At 39.0% G+C, this 21,799-nt stretch overlaps 1 protein-coding gene across 1 annotated transcript; it reads right to left on the reverse strand.

Annotated features, from left to right (window-relative positions):
- Positions 1-126: 126 nt before the first annotated feature.
- LOC102313657 (beta-galactosidase-1-like protein 2) lies at positions 127-21,773 on the reverse strand. Its single transcript, XM_042222539.1, has 19 exons — positions 21,201-21,773; positions 18,646-18,831; positions 18,436-18,504; positions 18,003-18,098; positions 15,987-16,095; positions 15,340-15,432; positions 15,033-15,114; positions 13,218-13,282; positions 12,905-12,989; positions 10,373-10,516; positions 9,477-9,557; positions 7,823-7,929; positions 6,414-6,560; positions 6,110-6,181; positions 5,681-5,759; positions 5,436-5,523; positions 2,874-2,988; positions 2,065-2,181; positions 127-635 (listed from the first exon to the last, which is right to left on the reverse strand). Exons 1-19 carry the CDS (start codon positions 21,299-21,301, stop codon positions 549-551), a joined length of 1,923 nt encoding a protein of 640 aa, XP_042078473.1. The 5' UTR covers positions 21,302-21,773; the 3' UTR covers positions 127-548.
- Positions 21,774-21,799: the final 26 nt, after the last annotated feature.

Consider the following 21,799-nt stretch of genomic DNA (forward strand, 5'->3'; position numbering starts at 1 on the left):
TTTTCATAAAAAGGAAAAGAGATTTTCAGAGACACTTTGTGTGCATGACCTATCCACAGAAGCACACAACATACCATCAGAAGGTATATTTGAAAAGCAAACAGAGTCAATAAATAAATAAAACAATTTAAAGGTTTCCTCGGCCTTGGTTAGTGGCAGAGAGGTCAAACAACTCTTTATTCACACATTGTTGTTATACAGTCTGGATGCAAGCAATAAATTAAGTCTTTCAGAGGAAGAACATTTATTATAATCAAGTTCACTCTCCTTCCGTTTCTTGATCTCCAATTACGTTTCAGGGTTTAAGGTTAAATCTGTTAAGAAAATAAATTAAAACAAAGCTGCAAACACACAGTAATGAGGAACTGCTGTGAGGAAGTTGGTTACACAGCTGCATTGCTGATGTCGTACTCACTGACGTGTCAGTCTTGAGTGTTTTTGAGTTGCAGAAAGGCGTCAGTGCAGCTTACAGCGGTCGTGTCCTCCCACGCTATCCTCCCATCCTCCTCCCTCTTCCTCTCTTAATCCACCCTTCCCTCTTGTTCTCCTCACTGGACATCAATAGTCATGCCATAGTCTGGGCTGCTGGCGAACTGGATCTTACCATCTGTTTCCTGCTCTTCAAACACTATGACCTATGACAAGTCAAAAACATTGCATACCGGCTTATTTGAGGTCATGAAAGTACAGTAAGTGTGGGTGTTTAAGAACTAATGTCAACATACGCACACTAAGAGAGGAGAAAATAGGGAGAAAGAGCAGAAATAAAGTTGCAGAGTTGAACAAAACAGATGACTGAAAACTGCAGCGTATGACCGCCAATATGTTTTGTCATATTAGTGGAGCTCATATAAAATAGCATGTGCATATTATATTATATTATATTATAAATAGTGGAGAAAAATCTAAAAAATGTTGTAGAGAAGGGAAAAAATCTGCATAGAACTAAATAAATACACAGATAGTTTTGTACGCACACATTCACTGGCCACTATGTTATGGACGACTTGCTAGTATCAGGTTGGACCCCCTTTGCCTTCAAAACGGCCTGAATTATTCATGGCACAGATTCAACATAGTGATGGAAACATTCCTGATTGATGTTGGTCCATGCTGACATGATAGGATGATGTGCTGCAGATTTGTCAGCTAAATCTTCATGATGTCAATAAACACATCCCAAAGATGCTCTACTGGACTAAGATCTGGTTACCGTGGAGCCCAGTTGAGAACAATAAACTCATTGTCACATTAAAGAAACCAGTCTGAGATTACCTGAGTTTTTTGAGATGGTGTGTAATCCTGTTGGAAGCAGGCACCAAAGGATGGGTTCACTGTGGTAATAATAGGATGGCAACAATACTCAGGTAGGGCTGTGGCATTTAAACAATGCTCACTGTAAAAATATCCCCCACACCATGACGCCACCACCAGCAAATTGATACCACCACTGATACAAGACAGTGAGTCTTAAAGTTCTGACCCTGCCATGAATGCTGTGGCAGAAACCAGGACTTGGCAGAGCAGAAAACATTTTTCTAATCTTCTTCTATTTTTCAATTTTGTTGCATCTGTACAAACTGTAGCCCTTGTTTCTTGCTCTCAGCTAACATGAGTGGGAGCCGGTGTGGTCATTTGGTGCTTTAACCTATCAGCTTCAATAAATGATGAACTGTCCTTTCAGAGATGCTCTTCTGCACGCCTCGATTGTTATGAGTGGTTATTCGAGTTTACCGATTCTCCTCTGATGTCCTGCATCAGAAAAGAAAACTACTGCTCACTGTATATTTGATCTTATTTTTAGACCATTCGCTGTAAACCCTACAGATGTTTGTGTGGAAAGATCACAGTATAAGCGGTTTCTGATAAAAATTCAGATCAGCCTGTCTGGCACCAACAACCATGAAGTCACTTAAATCACCTTTTCCCCCTCATTCTGACTCAGTTTCAACTGCACCAGGTTGTCTTCACTAGGTCTCTTGACTCTAGCTAAAGTGTGTAAAACAGACTTTAAACAGATTTTCTAAACGGTAAGCACATGTGTTTCTGGAGAAGACACAGTACCTGGTTGTCACCCCTGTGAAGCCAGGGTCCTGGGACATAGAGAGTTTGCTGAGGACCAGTGGACCAGTAACGTCCCAGATTCTTGCCATTGATGAACACAACACCTTTGCTCCAACCCTGTGAACACAACCAGTTCCCCATTACAGTGCGTAACGATATTAAAATATTAAAAGAAAAAAACATGTTCCCGACTACCAACAGTAGGTGGACTTACTCATGCCTTACTGAACATCCTGTTCTCCTAAAAACCTCTTTAGAAATTGTCCGATCTCACTAGCAGAGCGAAAGAATAATATCATTGTGTAAATTTGCCCACTGAATTATAAACGAGTCAGCATGCAATCAAGCCATTTATCTGAGCATGTTTTACAGATGTGTATTAACTATGAAATAAAGACTAATTCATTAAATCAACATTCATGACAGTAATTAGAAAACCAAAAGTCAAAGTCGATTATCACTCCCCAAGATGAAATTCAGTGAAAAGCTGATCTCCTAACAGATGTCTTCTCTAAACTGAATGTCTAGCTTGATGTCAGAATTCGTAACAGATTAGAGGAGAGATCCCCCTGATAACGTGGTGATGACAGCTTTAGATTGTTTATGTGAAACTTCTGTGTTTCTGTCATCTAGAAGAATCAAAACTCGAAATTCATGCAAAATAAATATCAAGAAAAAATACTTTTAAATTTGAATTTGTGTCAAAAAACAAAAACAAACACCACTCAAATCTGTGAAGTTAGTGAGGATATCATTTCTAATGATGTTTTCCCATTTTGTACAATGGTGAAATCAACTGAATCACTCACAGGGAGTTTGATGAAGGTGTCTTGAGGTGAGCCGTTCACATAGAGTCTGCTGTGGAAAAACCCTGGGAAGGAGGGCTGATGGCGCATGGACATCCAGTGACCTGCACTCTCCAGTCTGTGAAGAATGAATAAAAAGTACAAATGTGAGTTATGTGATATAAATCTGACTAAAAAAAAAAAAAATCACTTTTAGCAGCCTGTTTGTCTGCCAGCAGCATATCATGTCCTTCATGCAACATTTATTTTGCTAGCAGTGGAATATGCAGATGTATTTACACACTTCACTTTTTTAACAAGTAAGTGAATTCAAAAGGTTACAGTGATATAAGACCAGAATTCCTTCTCCGGGTAGGAATCTGCAGCTTTCATTGGTACAATGCTTTAGGACTTGACATTTTCAGCGCGGTGCTGAGGTAAGAAATTTTATTTTGAAGCTATACAGCGAGAAATACACTAGATTTGCAATTAAAATGTTACTAGGAAAAAATAAAGACCTCTAACAGGCTGACAGAGTAACCCTAGTGTTCATTAGCAATGAGAAAAACTAAATAAATAAATTGCAGTGTGGGGTACAAATGTGGAGCACAAATATGGCAATATGAGAGGGGATTCTAATAATGCAATCATGAGGGAAAAGCATTTGGTCCATGCAGAGTGCCACCTCCTGCAAAATGGCCTTTTAATGTTTGACTGTAGTGTTGTGCTTCCATGTATAGAAACCACCAGACCCGATGACCATAATGGCATTGATGGCACATTCAAGCTAGGTAGGTCATAGCATCAAAAAACTGCAAGCTGAACTCTCTGAAAATAACACAGATCAGTTTCCACTGCAGAGCTATGTTCAGTTCTTGCATTTGTGTGGCCTGCCCTTGAAGGTAAAAGCCTCAAAGAACATTTCCAGAAAAACAGCAAACATACTGCAGTATTCAATGCCTGCTCTGTTTATCCATGCTAGTCCATTTCTACCCTCAGTGCCTCTTTGTCTTTGCAGTAATTTTGATGTTTTGGAGCTCTTGTAAGACCTAGGAGGAAAAGGAAGGACACTCAGGACACAGGTATGAACGGGATAAATTATCACCCAGCTCAGTTTATTCTTTAACAGAACATATTTATGCTCATTCAGCAGGTCTGCTAATTTATCCAGATAAAGCTTATGCTTATGCAAGAAGCCTGGAGAACTATTCTTGAAGACTACTTAAAGAATCTATAGAAAAACTTGTCTAAGAGAGTTCAGGCTGTGTCAAAGAATAAAGGTAGTCATACCAAATATTGACTTTTAAGCTTCTAACAAACTTCTAGCAAAATATAAAGAAATCAGGGTTGGTGCAAGACTTTTACACAGTACTGTATGTTTTTAATGACATTTTGTTGTGTGTTCAACACTTATCTATGACATGGTTGTCCTTGGGCATGGAATTGGCATTTTATATATTGACTTGCCTTTAGAGCCACTAAGTGCTACTAACTCATTGGACCACCACATATTGGGTTAAAGTATAAAAAAGTACAGTTGATGTTTAAAGAGAGCAGAGTGAGGTGGGAACTCATTTTTGTGACTGACCCTCTTGGTTATGCATTTCTGCCAGTTCTTTTCTCGGTGTGCAAAATATAGGGAGGGAAATATTGAAATCAAGTGTGCAAATATATTTACTAACATTTCCTAAACACAATTTTCTGCAAAGCGTGGCGATACTTAACTCCAAAAAAAGAATGTCTTATTCTTTGGTCCTGAAATGGTGCCAATTATTGCTGCACTTAGAAGCCACCTCAGAGGTGTAAGGGTCTGTGCTAGAAGAGACGCTTCTCCACTCGTGCCAATTTATTTGGAACATCGGACAAAGATGTGATTAAAAACATATCATTTACAAAGTTTGCTCAATGAACTCAGAGATGACCTGGAACCTCCAACCTGAAGGAGTCACAAGATACCAGTGACAACCAAACTTCCAGTTTTTGCCAGCAGATTCTTTTCAACATATTGCGAGTGCTATCTCACAACCTGCAACTGGTTCCAACAGGAAAGTACGGCAGAACGGCGAGAACAGAGAGATGACAATGTTGACTTTGAACCCTACAATTTAACCGTAGAATTTTGAACTTATCATTTCAGGACCATGGAAAGTGCAAGTAATTTTCACAGTGCTCAGTGTGCCATTAAGTCTGCAAACCTGTTGTTTTTACTAAACAAATCCATCTCTCAAACCCATCCCTTGCAGTTATTGGCAGATTTAACATGTCTTATTGAAATCAAGTGACTGTGTTTAGAAAACAGCACAACTTTTGTACATCACTTGTACAACTAACCCCGCCTGTCAGCGTTATTTGGGGATTATGCTCACACTTTATTTTTGCCCCATTTAGTAAATCTGGCCCTTAATGCTTTTAACTGAAGATGTTTTTGATGGTTTTTTTGTTTTGCATTCTGGCATCATCTTCCCACTATCAGGATGGTGATAAGCAGGATTATTACTAAATGGATTGGATAAGAAAAGGCAAGTTTAAAGACGGGGAAACACAAACGTTGGTGGGGAAACTGAATAATAACTGACACATACAAACCTGTTTACAAAGGCAGGCTTCATATCCAGACTGTGAATATTGAAGTCTCGGAGGGTGTGCTCGTTTAGCAGAATATCACCAACAAGACCTGAAAGGTGAGTCAAAGCTGCTTCAGTTTCTTTATGGATCTTAAAACAATGTTAATGAGTTTCTCTAAGGGTCTCAAATAAAAGGAAAAGATTTCAAGGCAAGACTCGTCTGACTGGAATGTCTGCAAAGCCATCTGTTTGTTAAACTGCTTGCACCTTTGCGCTGTTCATCCAGGGTTTTTCCATAATTCACTCTTCCACAGTTCTCCACCAGTAAGCCCAGAGTTCTTTTTCCCTTCAGTGGGAAAATACATAAAACATTAAGGGGCATTAATAGAAGAACAGCAGCATTAGCACACAAAAAAATCCATTCAGTTGTTTTGATTTTAGCAACTCATCAAGGCTGATGTGTGTCTACTGTTTTCTGTAAGGCTCAAGGTGACTTTCTCATTTGTTAGGATAAACAGTTGTTTGAAAATTTGCTGTTGGCTTAATACTGGGACCCAGCTGCCAAAAAAAACACCCGGCAGCATCCCCTGAAGCTTTCAGATGCTGCATTCTGTTAAATATTTACAACTTTATTCTTTTCAAACAGCCAACTGTGTCACATTTTCACAGAGAAGGACAGACAGACTCAAAAGTTACCTTCCCATCAGGTACAGCAAGTTCTTGCACCGTATAGTCCAAAACGCCTACAAAATGTTTATCCACAAAAACCTGGGGAAAAGAAGGAAAGTTGAACATAGATGTATTTGTCTTTCACTGCATTCAATCTTTCCTGAGAACTGCCCACTAATACCAGACCAAATGGTCGCAGCCTTGACTTGTAATCCACAAGTACGCTGATCATGGGTGTGATTTCTAACAAGGAAATCGCAGCTTTCTAGGTCCAAATGTTGTCACAAAGACTGTGGATGGACTGTGTGTGTGTCTGTCTTCCTGTCCTTACCAGAGCTCTGTCTCTGACATTGTTCTGCGACTTGAGAGCTCCGCCACTGGTGATGGTGGTCTCATAGAGCGTGTAGCCATATGACTGACCATTGTTATTGTTCACGGGGAGATTCTCCATGTTCACCGGCCTCTCCGACTTGAAAGGCTACAAGATATGCATAAGACAGGTATTTTAACACACAGCATAAATACATATATATATATAGTTTGTGTGTGAGATTCTGATTTTTAAAAATATGAATGAATAAAATACAAGATAACCTCTCTCAATACAGATCTGATAAGTCTTCCACTTGCAATATGACCTGATGTTAGTGTTTACCATTAACATTGGCGCTTTCCTATCTGCTGCTCTTTTATTCGGCAACAATCTCCTACCCTTGGGAGGCGCATTATCTACCTTTCACGAGACAATAACCACTCCCTGCTATGACACGATTAACCACATACCTCCAAATGCACAGATACAATATCAAGCTCAGACAACACACTCAGCAGCTCTGGAGCGGCTGGAGAGAAAACATGCTTTTTAAACAAGGGTGTGCGGCTGGACAGGGGCACAGTAATTGCCGTCTCACAGGAAAGCAAATTATTGCGATGGGGAGTGAATAATTAATGTTGTAAGCAACTGCCAGACCTGCTACATCTGCTCTGAATATAAATGCCATTGAAGAACAAGGCGTAAATGGCTAAATTAGACTGGTAGACATGAAAATAAGCAGAAATGACAACACCACCTTAAAAGGTTGGTTGGCGTTTAACCTTAATTGTTTTCTTCTTCCTCCTCTTTAGCAAAGGGACATTTGTTTTTTTGTGCGTGTGTGTCGCATTCGGGCTTTTATTTCCACAACAATCTCTACAGTCATGAAGCTGCACACGGCTGATTTCTGCTGCTCCCCGAGCAGGCTGCCGGTGTAGTTAGGAGAAAATGTCTTGCTCCGAGCGCTGTTGTTCATTTTCTCGTTCAGACTTCTCACAATAGCAATTCACCAGAATCATTTAAAATGAGCCGGGACACGTGCCTTGTGTGATAATGCTTTGTTTTTGGATCATTTAAAAAATGAGACACAAAAAAATGCTCAACTAAAGATGCATATAAACAAACCCCAAAGAGCACAGATGATTAATTTGACAAACTACAGCTAAAGTTCCTTATCATTTATCTTTTTATTATTATCATTAGGAGTTAGAAAAGCTAGAAAAGTGGCTACAAAAGTTAACAAAGGTAACAACCAAAGGCTAACAGTAAATTGTCTGTGAGCTTGGTTGCATTTCTTATGTATTCTCTCTGTAAACAACCTTGCAGCTTTGCTACACTGTGCAGATGAGCGTTGCTTCGTGAGACGCTGTTATTGTTTATTAATGCGTTCCCCATATTTTGGCACTCGCACTGCGGCTGTAGCTTACCTTGTCAGTGAAGCGCAGACTGTCCCACAGAGAGATGTGCTGCTGGATGACAGCGGGCTGGTATGCTCTCCGCTCATGAACAGGGGGCAGTTCAGGGAGAGGCTGAGCTGTGAAAACAAGGTGGGAAAAATAAGCATAGCCTGCAGTTTGGCTCTCTGTCCTTATCCTCTATTCACCACAAGGAGCTTTATTCTTTAGGGAGCTTTTGTAATTATAAAAGGAGTTTGCCTGCCTGTCAGAATTACCTGTACATGTTCTATACAGACGGGCGACGAATGAAATTCAAGTCTCTCTTAAGAAATTAACAAATATGTGGACCCTCTCACTGTAGTGGTCAAGGGTTCAGCTTCTTCCTTTAGTTTGTCAGCTATTAAGAACAATTTTGAATACTGCTGCAAATACAAAGAAGATCTGTTACATCTGGCATGTGAATGATACACTGAAATAGAGAAAAGGTTGCTGGACATCCTCCTAGATTATTAAACCACGACCTCGTACAAGACTTTCATTCTCCAGCCTTTAGATGCTGTCCCTGAAAAACTGTTTGAGCCTCCTTGGATGAGCCACAAAAAGTCCTCAGCAGCATCCAGTTTGCATTCCAGTTTACAGTCTCTTTACAACGATTAGCAGTGGTTGCCCATGCCCTCTAACAGCTTTTAAAGGTGTTAAAGCACACAGTGGAAGAAGTTTCACATGGCCAAGTGGTAACAGCTGGAATAGCCAACACCTTTCCTCTAAATATCTCTCTCACTGCCTCAGCGGTGGATCAAATCTAACATAAGATGACTAAGAACACATACAGACACTAACTACAGACTTAAGGCCTGCCTTAAATTCAATAATTTAAGTGATTTAATGTACCGTTCTGTAAGTGTGTTCTGTTGTTTATAGCAGCGAAATAATACGAAATGCCCAAAGAATATAAAATCATAGGCTTGTTTTAAGAGCCATGAACCTTGACAGAGTTCGGGCAGTCAAAGGTAAATCTAAAAAAAAAACACTCCAGGAAAAAGACACAGCTCTGACACAACGTACATGATGACAACCAAACAATAAAAACATATCAAGTTGATCTAATTAAGGAATTAGGTCATGTGTTCGCAGCTGCCGAGAAGAACACAGAGCAGTTTCAGACTCTCATATCCGGGCCATTGCTCATGCTCAGCAGACTACAAACCATAAGGATGAATCACGCACAGGCAGCCTTTCAAACTATCTTCAATCACCACGGTGTTGAGCAAATTATTAGCTTGTTGTGCTGGATTCAATCCCAGATTGCCAAAAGCTAGCCATAGCCACAGAACACTTGAGACTCCTGCACCCGACCGCAAAACCCTTGTTTTACAAAGAGGGAAAACTGCCTAACCAATAAACGTGACAGAAGGCCGAGGATGTAATTTTGAAGATGAGCAGTAATTGAGGGTCATTGACTTGGACACATTTCTGCCACACATGCACAAACCCTCAGACACACACACAAAAACATATCTGTAATCCATGCTTGTAATCATATGCAAAGTGATCCTGCTTTAGCCAACAGAGAACAGGTTCTACAAGGAGAATTTACTAAAGAGGGCGATGGAAGAAAAAGGAGGGGAAGAAGGAGCGATAGAAGATCTGGGAGCCCGTCTCGCCAGCAACGCACAACACTCACTGTGGTAGTGGCTGAATAAATTCCTCAGAAGATGGTACTTGTTGGTGTAATCCCCAGCCTCGGATAATGGAGCATCGTAATCTGAAAGATAATGCGCTATCAGAACATAGGCTCGGGAGGCAGAGAGGGAGGCAGAGATGCCTCTTACTGTGGCAGATGCTTTCACTGTGCGCCCCTATCAAACATCTCGAGGCAGCAGCGGGCCGAGACATATTGCACTTTATCTTGACAGAAAATGGAGGCTTTGTGAGGCAAAAAAGGTAAAAAGGCATTGGGAGAAATAAACACAAGTATGAGGGGCTGCTGAAGGTCAGAGGTGGCCTTGCCTACTGTGGAGCTTGTTTTTTTTAGAATTCTCCTCCTTTCTGAAGAACAAGGTCATTACAATGTTAAGTACCCTAGAGGAGGATATAAAACCCATTGTACCATCTTTAATTTACATTCCCGTGCATTTATTAGGTAATGAATTCATCTGTGTGCTCTGCATATTTATAAGTTTCAGGTCAGATGCTGCTGAGTAGAGATAGCACCATCTACAGACGTCTCAAATATCCTTATCATATTTTTTTATCTACCAAACAACCTCCCATTTGTTTCAATGTAACAAGCTGACAGAATGAGACTATGTTTCAAATGAGTTATTATCTACATGACGCATGCAAATTTTAGCCTATTGTTGTGCAAAATCCGTGGGCTTTGATAAGTGTCACTAATTACGAATATGTGCCTGTGTTGAATCCTTGCAGCAGGGGCAAGTTAAAGCCTGACCAGCCAGCCATGTATAACTTCATTTTCCTTCCAGCTCTAGCAGAGAGGTTTGTTTATTCAAATGTCAGGAAATACTGGCCAGTGTGCTTTAGAAGCTCATGAAAGACAAACTGATTCGTTCCACATACCGTAGCTTGTTACCATGGGTTTAGGTGCCGGTAGTCCAACAGCAAAGGCCCCACTCATGAAGCCAAAATTTGTCCCCCCGTGGAACATGTAAAGGTTGATGGACATGTCCAGCTTAAGGATTTCGGTCACCACAGGTATCATTTCTGTCGAGAAAACCAAAATAAGGTTTTATTTCGCTGAAAGTTTCCCATATGACTAATGAGTGAATCAGGGAATAACAAACAGGACTTGAAGTCACAAAAGGGGGAAAACAAATCCACACAGACTCGAATTTAATGAGCTAGAGCGGCTGTTTTAATACCCCTATTGCCCTCAGTGTCAATTTAACTGAAACACAAACCACAAATCCTATTACAGGAAACTATAATTTATTACGGGGCAATGCTCACACCCAAAAAATGGCCTATTTTCTTGCACAAATAAGCTTAATATATTTTGTAATGAACGTGGCTAAGAAGGTAATTAAGAATTTAAATTGAATTTTAGTAGTGTAACTGGACTGAGTTTAATGATTCTAATCAAGAGGCGTTAGCCTTTTTGAATAACAATCGGGCTAGGCGAGCAGTAGAGCTGGACTCGGCTGGTTTCATGCTGGCAGAACTCACTGTGACCAACTGCTGGGTGTGCTGCAGTCTGCAGAGCACTGAACTGTCAAGGACATGAATCCCCCTCTGAATATTTCAGTGTTCATTTCATTGCTGTGACAGTTTCTGCGTGGTGAGGGTTTTTCTTTCTCCCCATTTTCCTTTTCAGAGCATTTTTTTTGTTAAGATGCGGATGGCTGCTAGGAATGACAAGAGTAAAAAGGAGGCTTGAGGCACTGCAATCTTTTCAAGAAATAAGATGTTTCCAAGAGCACTCAGGATGATGATGCCAGAGTGTCTGACTGCCATTAATCTCAACAATTGTGAAATAGGTGCTATCATTTACGTCATGACTGTGCATTAGACTATAAATAACACACACACACACACAACAGCAGCATATGGAGCATGCTATACAGCTGATATGTGGGGTACAATGTAGAGTTAAAGAGAGAATTCTTAGATTAAAAGACATGAAGATTTGCTGTTTTATACAACCCTGTTAAACATACATACACATATATACATATACACACATATATACATGTATACACATATATATTTGTGTACATTTGTGTATATATATCAGCAAATAGCTAATATATCAGTCAGGCCTGGGTAAAATATAAATAATAATACAATGTAATGATTTTTTAACCAATATAAACCATTATTTAATTTAAAATAGTACAAAGATAAGATATGAAATGATGAAAATAAGAAACTGCATTGCTTTATGAAACTGTACTGCACAAACTTGTTTATCCCAAAATACATAGGAAAACTCCATTAGTATTTACTTTTTCTGCCACTATATACTTTTGCTCCATTGCAATTTAATCTATTTCTATTTTTTTTAATTCAAGTGCAACAATAAACCATTGTAATATGTACAAGTTACATTTAAATTAAATAAGTGAATTGCTATTTCTATACTTTTCCTGTGTTTGCTATAATTTCACATAAAAGTGTCAGAGATTGCAAATATAAAAAAGATTCCACAGGAATTTTGTCATTTTTGGCAAGGTCTCATTCGAAAAGAGATTTTAATCGCAAAGACAAAGATAAAATCAAAATTAAATAAATAAGTAAATGTCCTTTGCTCTTAAGCAGGCAGATATTGCATGAAACATGCATCACGTTATTTCTCATACAAAATACAAACCAGTATAGCAACACTATGGGAAACCCATGATGATGTCTTCCCACCAACAGAAATGTAGTGCACAACACTTGATCTGTATCAGTGTTTTTGTATCCGTTTATCTTTTGTGAGGCTGCAGGAAATACAGATGGGAACTCCTCCACCTCAGTTCAATAAAAATCAGTGAAGCATATCTTTGAACAATTCTGCAATTAAGAGCATGGTACACAGCCTCTGGTCTGTGATACTTGGCTTACAATCAACCAAGCATTAAAGCTATATAAATCTCTAACAAAGCCATCAAACAAGTAAGAAATGACCATATGCTAAGCTGTATACCCCAGCTGCACTGTGTGGGCTCAGCGCCTTCTTTGAAGAAACATGGCGTTAGACACTGTCTTACACTCAGCCTGAAGAAAGGCTCACACAGCTCCCATGGCAGTGACTCTGTCCTTACACAGTCTTTCCTCTGGCATAGACACTGTTTTATACTCAGCTAAAAGGTTTGTCTTAAACCTCTCTTACCCTAAGGCACTGTGACTCTGTCTTACTCTCAAGACAGCCTGTTTTACTTTCACTGATTTTGTAGTAGCTTGCAGCACCAAACCTGTCTTGCTCTTGCCTCAAATTATCCACCACTATCGACCGTCTGTAAAAAAAAAAAAAGTTTCACCCACAACAAAGAATCCATCTGCAGTAATCCTAACTTACGCTCATTCGAACCCCCCACGCTCATCATGGATCCTGAATCTCTCTTAAAGAAAACATGTTTTTTACATTTGTAAAAATAAAGCACATTTTACCTTCAGCAGTGTAAACATGGTGGAGCCCGCCCCAGAGATCAAACCAGCCAGACCAGTACTCCATCACCATTTTAGGTTTCTGAGGCTAGTAAAGAAAACATGTTTTAGTGTAACTACTCAACCAGTAAAGCAACTGATAGTTTGAACCTTTCAAATCCCTTTCATAGAAAACAGTTTCAGTTTGTTTTACCAGGATTGTCTAATTCTTGCAGAGAGCAGTGCTAACTAAGTGTGGTGATGAGTCTGATTATATCAGAAAACTCCAAAATCTATCAACATGAATTTAACTAATTTAGTGGCAAGAAAGACTTACTTGTATTTGTTCCAGATACTTGATTTCATCTGGGTCCAGTTTTTGAAAATTGATGGTTTCCAGAGCTGCAAACAAAAAAAAAGACACATATTACGTTAAATAAGGCAAAATATTAAACCACTCTTCAGAGAGGTATTAGTCATTCAACCATGAATTGGTAGTATCTGAATGAAATTAAATGATCCTTTAGTTGGTAAAGACAGGAAAGGCAGGAAATTGTTCTGATAAAAGACTGTGAACATACAATACTGCGCAAAAGTCTTGAGCTTAGCACTTAGCACTAATTGGAATCACTCAAGCATAAAAAAGGCACCTAACTCAAGGGAGATGTGTATACATGTAACAGAATACTTAGCAAAGAGAACATTTTAAATTGTATCTTTAAGCAATTTGTTACCAGCAGCCTGTTGTAGAAACACATAATTTGTTCCAATTTATTTAGCTGAATCTATGAAAACTGCCAAAGATAACAGTCTGAAAGGCATAAAACAGTATTTCTGCTCTAACAATGTGATTCCCAAAGAACAAACAGCCAAGAATTTGTCATATCTCAGCAAACAATTTTGAGGAAACTGGACAAGTGAATTATCTGCAGCTGTAGATAATCTTAAATCGAGTGTAGCTCCAGCGGTAGAGCACGTCATCCATTAATTAGAAGGTTAGTGGTTTGATCCCTGGCTGCTCCAGTTTGCATGCCAAAGTATTCCTGGATAGAAAGTTAGACAGAAAGCACTTGGGTGTAGCGGGGGAAATAAACGTTTGTATGAATAGGTAAAAGAGGCACGTTGCATAAAGTTCCCTGAGTGCTTGAGTAGAGTAGAAAACTGCTATAGAAGAACCTGTCCATTTAGCAGATTGACAGTATCCTTTAGAAAGTCGTCTCACTTCAAAGCTCATAACCTGCGAGATGCAGCTGACCTCTCAGGGGATCAATCTACTGTTCACCAAAACGTGATCAGAAATGGTCTCAGTGAAAGGGTGACTGTCAAGAAACCATTTGCAAGGATGAGAAACAGGGAGAAAAGGCTGAGCTCTGCCATATTACACGACAACAATTACCCTATCAGTCATGGACAAACCTCCCAAAAGCCGCAAGCTCAACATTATTGAAGCAGTGTGAGATCATCTTGACAGAGAACAGAACAAAAGGCAGCCAACATTCAAAGAAGAGCTTTGAATATCCTTTAGGAAGCCTGGAGAATTATTCCTGAAGACTACTTCAAAAAAGCTTGTCTATGGGAGTCTATGAGCGTCAGTGTTGAAAAAAGAAGGTGGCCACAAACTGAAACTCTGTATTAGCCTTTATTTTGTATTTCCACTAATGCTTGCACATAGTTTAATAAACTGTTTTTCCCATTTTCCTAACAAAATAGAAAGAAATGAGAGGTAGCTTGAGACTTTTGCACAGTACTTTTGAAAAATTATTAGAAATACATTTAAATACTTTAAGTGATTCTCAGAAGAAGGTTCAATATAACATACCCTGGTGGATGCTGCTTTCTAATTATATGAATACTACACACCGGAATATATCAGTAATACCAAGTATCAATCAAAATGCTTTAGCACTGCAGTAAAAACCAACAGTACATAATGGTTACTAATTAATGTGAATTCAAAAACATTTCTGGTATGACACTAAGATTTGGTTCTGCATAGTAGTTGTGCAACACTGGCCTGCACTTATTTCAGACGTTTTTGCCGTTGTGCATAAAAATGAGACATGCCAGCCAACATATTGTAGAATGTGTGTGTGATTGATTGGCCATTTGTGCATACAGCAGCTTGTTTGTCTGCCAGCCAATCTGACAATACCTCCTTTCACTCCTCCAAGCTTCAGCCCGTCCTTGTTGTCTGAGGTCAGCAGCAGCTCTGTGATACCCCTTGACAATAGCGCCTGTAAAGATTGGAGGGTGTGGGTATTATAGTAGAGATAGCAAAAATATAATTTCGGTTTTGTTTAGTTTCTATTATATTATATATATATATATATATTATATATATATTATATATATATTTATTAATATATATATTATTTATATTATTATATTATATTATATATATATATTATAGTATAGTACAAACCTATTTATTGATAGTTCTTTATTAACTACCTCCTTACCTCCTTGATGAAGGGCATGTAATTTTCATCTGTAGCATAGGAGCCATATTCATTCTCCACTTGAACTGCTATAATCGGGCCACCCTTGGAGTACTGTGCAGCAATTAGCCATATATTAGGACATACAGTATGACTTGACACAAGTTCTTTCTCGTTCCTATCCTCAGCATAGTTAAAATGGAAAAAAAAAAATTGAGATATGAAAGCTTTAGTGTTCAGTGATGCACGGAGCTGATAAAAAAAATAAGGCTGTGAACACAAGATAAGCAACTCAAGAGTGTCTGGTAACCACTGTAAGCCTTGCTAAAACTGTTTACCACGTTCTTAATAGCAGCCGGGCCCTGCACGGCATTTCAGGACGTTGTAATGAAAATATTGATGTAGCGATTGAGGTTATAAAAGTGTCATCATCTTACAATTGTTGTATCACATTGGAGTCATGATTGCTTTTTAAACTGTGTGCTTACTGAATTTAAAAGAAAATCTATTAAATTTGTATGGGACATCTGTTTGTTATTTCTCTTACACCATAGTACTTTGGTGTAAGTCATTTTTCTCAGCCCCCCTCGCAACTGGAACATTAATAAGCATGTTTCACTTACAAAGGTCAGGACCTCTACATTTTCAGTAAACTCATAGAAAACTACCTGATGTGGGACGACTTTCTTTATGACCTCATCAAAAAAGGAGTTGGCTGCATCGGTGAATCCAGAGTAGGTTGTTCTCAGTTTCATCTGGGGATCCCTTAGCAGCCAGCTGAAAAGAAATCACAGCGCAAAGTGTTGTGATGTGATTTCACTTTACGATTTTAAAGACAGCTGCACCAAGCTGACCTAAGAATGGCTACCGTCAAGCAGAGGAAGTCATGCTTTAGTGCATTTTTCTGTCCCTCTCGCTCAGATTTGACAATTATCAAATAATTACCTCAACCTCACATTCCCAAAAGGAAAATACTGCTCTAAAAATACTACCTTATTCCTGCCAGCAATTATCTGATTATCTGTCTGAATCTATCGTGATTACAGAAGTAAATCAATTCATCTTTCAGGGAGATGTGCCTGTCAGATTTAATTATGGCTGTCGCCAATATATCTCTAAAAGTCTGCTGGTAGTCCTCAGTGACTTTCATTCGAGTAACAGCAGTGGCAAACTTACATGGCGTACTGCATATTGCTGTTTATTCTTAATAAGCCTGACTCTATGTGAGGCCCTGTTGTATTGCAGGTGCAAACCTGTAAGGTGGGTCTTACAAACAAACCAAACAAAATAAAAAATAAACAAAAAAAAAATATTTCCAGAAGAAATCAAGCAATTTTTGTCCTTGCACACTTAAAAAAAAACTCAGATGACTTAATAATGAGGCAGTTCTTATTTTTACTAAACAAATTTTGCCCTCTGCAAAGGGACCACTTGATAATAGAAGTTATAAAGTACTGTGCAAGAGTTTGTTTTCTTTATATTTTGTTGGGAAAATGAAAAATGGCTGCAGCATTTAATTTAAACATCTACAAACATAAAAGGAAAGTCTTCAGGAGTAGTTCTTCATGCTTCTTGAAGGACATCCAAAACGCTTATTTAGATGTTCTAGATGTTGTTCTGTTCTCTGTTAAGATATTGAGGTCTGGGCTAAAGGGAAGGCCAATCCATGACTGACAGCGACTATGTGTTTGTTCATCAAGTTATGCTTTTACTGGATCAACAGTGTGTTTGAGAGCATTTTCATGCTAACAAATGACGCTGCAGGCAACCAGATACTGTCCAGATGGTGCTACACAGTGGATGAAAATCTGACAGTACTTTTCTCCGTGCATAATTTCATTCATTTGTGTCAAGATCTCCAACACTACTACTGGAAGAATGCAGCTTTACACCATGACAGAGCCTCCACTGTGTTTTGCAGATGACTGCTGACACTCACTGTTGCACCTTTCTCCCAACCTCCTTCATACATATTGATAACATTTTAACCAAAAATGTCATACTTGCATTCATCAATCCATCAGACCTGTTTGCCGACTGATTTTCAGTCCAGTTCTTGAGCAATTTGGCTAGCCTCGGTTTTTTCTCTACATTTCCCTTCCTAACGAATGGCTTCCTGTCAGCAACTGTTCCACTGAGACCATTTCTAATGAGGCTAATAGTTCTTTGAAATCACCTGTAAAACAACTCACAATGAAATACTATTCCATGCCTGTGAAAGTGCCTAAAAATACAATTTAAAATTGGTTCTTTGGTAAATTCTTTGTTATGAGTAAACACAACACTGGTCCATCAATTGAGCTATGGGCATTTTTACGCTTGAATCATTGAACTGAATCATTTAAACAAGCAGAAAAACTAAACAAAAAACATTCCTCTGAAAATGGTCAGGTACAAGAACTGCAGTGAAAATTAGTGAATGTCAATCTAAAACAATTCTCAAAGCTCTTCTAAAAGTCTGGAGAACTATTGTTTAAGACCATTTTAAATATTACGAGGAAGTCTGCTTCCTTGGAGGCAAAATATAAAGAAATGATTTTGCACAGCACTGTAATCAAGTTAAACTGCTTAGCAATCTACTAGCTGTTTTACACATCAGATTCCAGAGTAACTAATGCTTTAAGGCACTTACAAATTATGTATAAATATACAGTAACACTTGATTGCATATCTAAAATCTTTACCTGGGTAGTCCCCCTAAGTCCCACTCAGCACAGATGTAAGGCCCTGGTCGCAGAATCACCCAGAGGCCCAAGCTGGCTGCAAGACGTAGGTAGGCTCTAAGGAACGGATGTAAAATGAGCTGTCAGTGGGGGCCATTTATTATGAATAAAAGTCAATAAAGTATTTAAATGAATAATATATTTTCTCACTGTAAAATATTTTTCTTAACCTTCATCGTGTACTTTGAAAACAAAAAACAGATTTAACAGGTCAATGACATTATAAATAATAACTCAATCACTGACAGACAAAGTTCACTAATTGATTTAAAACATTTCTTATAACCTCAAATCACTCAAGGCTGGCAAACTCAAGTCTTTAGCAATATAACAGTGCCATCTGCAGGCGATCTTCTGAATTCCCTGAAAGCCTTCCCCTGCCTTCAGTCCTTACTCTAAATCTAGCTGATCCTCAAACTTGAAGACCCCCCGCTCTGGCTCGTGCAGGTTCCAAGGAACATATCTGAAAAAAGAAATCAAACTTTTTTAAATGCATACGTGTGCATTATTATGTGCATTATTTCAGCCGCAAACTCCTTACAGAAGTATGGGCAATGAATTTTCCGCCTATGTGTTCAGACAGTCTTGAGTTGTAGTAGCTTACGTAGTCAGAGTATTAAGGCCACAGGCCTTCATCTTCAGCAGCCGGTCCTCCCAGTAAGCTCTTGGGACACGGAAGTAATGAATGGAGCCTCCCAAGATGAGGAAAGGTTTTCTTTCCAGAGTGAACTGAGAAGAGTTGGCTCTCAGGCCCTCCACACGGTTCATTCTTCTTGTTTCAGGGTGGTTCCTAAGAGGCAAAACTTTGAAACTGTGAAAGAACTCGCTGAACAAGAAAAGGAAAACTGCTAATATTTAAAACCTGTTGCAAGTTCGCGGAAATCTCCCTTACTGAAGCGCAGAGGTAATAGGTAGCTTGTATATCTTATCGTGGTGAGCATAAAAGGAAAGCCACACCTTTAGGGGTCAATGGTTAGTGTAAGCACTATATTGAAATACTGAGATTTTGTCTTTTGTCAGCTTGCAATAAAATGCTTATGGCTGATTATCTTGAGTTTGATTTTGAGTTCTGATCACTACTAGATTCACGAACCAGTTCTCTCATGTTTTACTGCGTCACCCTTGTTTTTACACTATTTAAAACCTATATTAATTTTAAAAAATAGTACAACGGCAACATTGTACTATGTTTGGGTGGGAGGAGGGGAGGGTTGCATCAGTGTTACATCATCATAATTTCTTTTAGTAATTTAGTAAATGTCTGCAAACATTTAGTTTTTGCAGGTCTTGAAGGTCTTGGTTACTATATAACTTCAGCTGCTTCAGAGCTAATTTGTTATACTTTTAAATTCGTTACATTTTTAATGTGTTTAGTGGATATTTCCCCGCAGAATCATGCTGCTGTAATACGGCCAAAATGTCAAATACAAAATTATACAAAATTCCTCCATTTGAACAAAAGCAAAACAGAAATGATTCTACTTGGGCAACCCAAACGCATTAGACGGGTAAGACAGCACCACTGGACTCTTAGCCTCTTCCTGTCATCTGGTTGCAATGAACCTTGGTGTGATTCTTGACTGTGCATTAACATTTGATAAACTAATTAGCTGTTTTGTTAAGACATGCTTCGTTCAATCAGGTGAAGGCCTACCTCACGCCACCTGACTTTGATTGTGTAATTTACCAGTTTATTACCTCTTGTCTCGATTATTGTAACTCTTTATATGTTGGCTCTAATCTTATTTCGTCATCTTCAAGTCGTTCAAAATGTAATGTGAAGACATTACACCTGTACTGGTGTCCTTTACACGGGCGTGCAGTCGCTTTCAGGATCCAGTTTAAAATTTTATACTTGTTTTTAAGCGTCTCAGTGGTTTGATGCCTTTACTTAACATAACTTTTAAAACCCTAACAGAGCACTGAGGTCTAGAACCATCTGCTCTAGGACATTTCTAGATCCAGGCTTAAAAGCAGAGGCTACAGAAATAAACTTTGACTTGACTTGACAAAATGTGGCATTGTCCTCGTGGAGGCTTTCCCAAACGAATATGTTGATTTGAATGGCAGATTATCACTTGGTTACCGGTGCCTTTGCAAGTGTGCAGGTTACCTATGGTTTGTGTAAGATTGTGAAAGCTTGTTTTTAAACTGGTTTCAAACAAGTTGGACAGTACCTCTTCTTTTTATTGCAGAGGAAAGTGTCTATGTTATCTAAAAAGAATTTAAACAGTCAGCACATGTTTTCACCTCAGTCCATCTGAATTGAGCTCTGGCCCAGAGGACATCTTAAGGTTTCTGGAGGTATTTTTGTTCATGTTTATCTTCCATTTGCACATGCAATGATAAACAGTGTTTCTCTGTTTCTGAGTTAAGTTTTTTATGCAGTGTTGCCTGAATGCCCAGAGATCACGTCCATTCAGCACTGGTTATCTGCATTTCCTCTTACATGTAGCTATTTCTCCTTATTGTGTTTAATCTTTTAGTGATGCTCAGATGATGAAATCCCCGCATGCTCGTATTGGAAATCTAGACGGACAAATGCTATTCTTCAGCTATTAAACTATTTTCTCTCATAACCTCTCAGAGAGTGGCGAACTTAGCCTCTCTGTGATGTTCTTATCGTCACTTTTCATACCTACTATTTCTACTGGCCTGTTGCAGGGTTATCTAAGCAGCAGTTACATGCCTAATTTACATTTTACATAGCATCCCAACCTTACTGAAAAAAGCTGAATATATTTCAGCTGAATAACATCACACAAGTTTTACCTTATCCGTTTTTTTTCCACATACTACAGTCTAAGAATAATAATTTTAATGTAAATCTCCAGCGTTTTGTTTTGTTTTTTTAATTCTCCAGGACTAGGCTTGAGTATAAAATGTGTGTGGGAAAAGTGGGCCAGTGAAAGACAAGTAGCTGTTACGTAGACACGTAGAGTCTAACAGGTGAGCCAGATACGCGGTCACAGGTGCCCTGGTCAGTCGCTGTGTAGCTGAGTTGAATACGGACCAGTAGCTCCAAGCACGATTCGTGGAGCTTAACAATCACAAACTGTAAACATTTCACGTATCAGTGTGCGAGATGTCTTCACGCACATAACTCTTAGTAAAAGTTAGTGACCGGTAAAAACAGCGCTGTATCAGTGTTTGCCTTACCTTGTAAAGCGATACATAATTATTCCCGCGGCAGCGACGCAAAGTAGAAGAAAATATCGTTGCTTCAAGGATAGACGAAGACCAATCACTGAGCTTTCCATTGGTATCAACAATACATTAATGACAGCACGCTGAACCTTATTGTGTTAACGCCTTTTAAAAGCCATATTTCCACAATTTAGTCTTCCGAGTCTCCTTCCAGCATGGAGCCTGACAGACGAGTCTTCTCAACTAAGGATATTGCTAGCTTAACGCAGTTTCGTGAAACCTGTGAAGAATTGAATGATACCGCCAGCATTCGTACTTCCGGAATTAATTATTAAAAACTAATGAATTCGCTATGGGTAATTCAAGTATTTTTTCTGATCGCGCTACAGAATAAAGCTTCTTATTCCCATGAGAAGCGAGCGTCCGAGTCCGAAAAGTCCAATGAAATAGTGATGGGTCGGTCGCGAACGAAATGGCTCTTAGAGCCGGATCTTTGAAGTGAACGTTGCGAGCCGTGGGGGTTTATTTTTCTTTCTCCTGCCCTCTCTTTCACTTTTTTTGCTTCACGCTGCAAGTCACCCTTGTGTTTGCACTGAGCAGAGACGGCAAAC

This window comes from Haplochromis burtoni, unplaced genomic scaffold (assembly GCF_018398535.1).
Source record: "Haplochromis burtoni strain Fernald_Lab_line unplaced genomic scaffold, NCSU_Asbu1 Contig_88, whole genome shotgun sequence".
Lineage (NCBI taxonomy): Eukaryota > Metazoa > Chordata > Actinopteri > Cichliformes > Cichlidae > Haplochromis > Haplochromis burtoni.

What these genes read in the sequence shown, in the direction of transcription:
- LOC102313657 (XM_042222539.1), bottom strand. Translation starts at nt 21,301, where the DNA reads ATGGAAAGCTCAGTGATTGGTCTTCGTCTATCCTTGAAGCAACGATAT. An exon ending in GAGGATCAGCTAGATTTAGA is followed by an intron (nt 18,099 to 18,435) that starts GTAAGGACTGAA and finishes TCCGTTCCTTAG; the next exon opens with AGCCTACCTACGTCTTGCAG. An exon ending in AAGCCTGCCTTTGTAAACAG is followed by an intron (nt 2,989 to 5,435) that starts GTTTGTATGTGT and finishes CATTCTTCACAG; the next exon opens with ACTGGAGAGTGCAGGTCACT.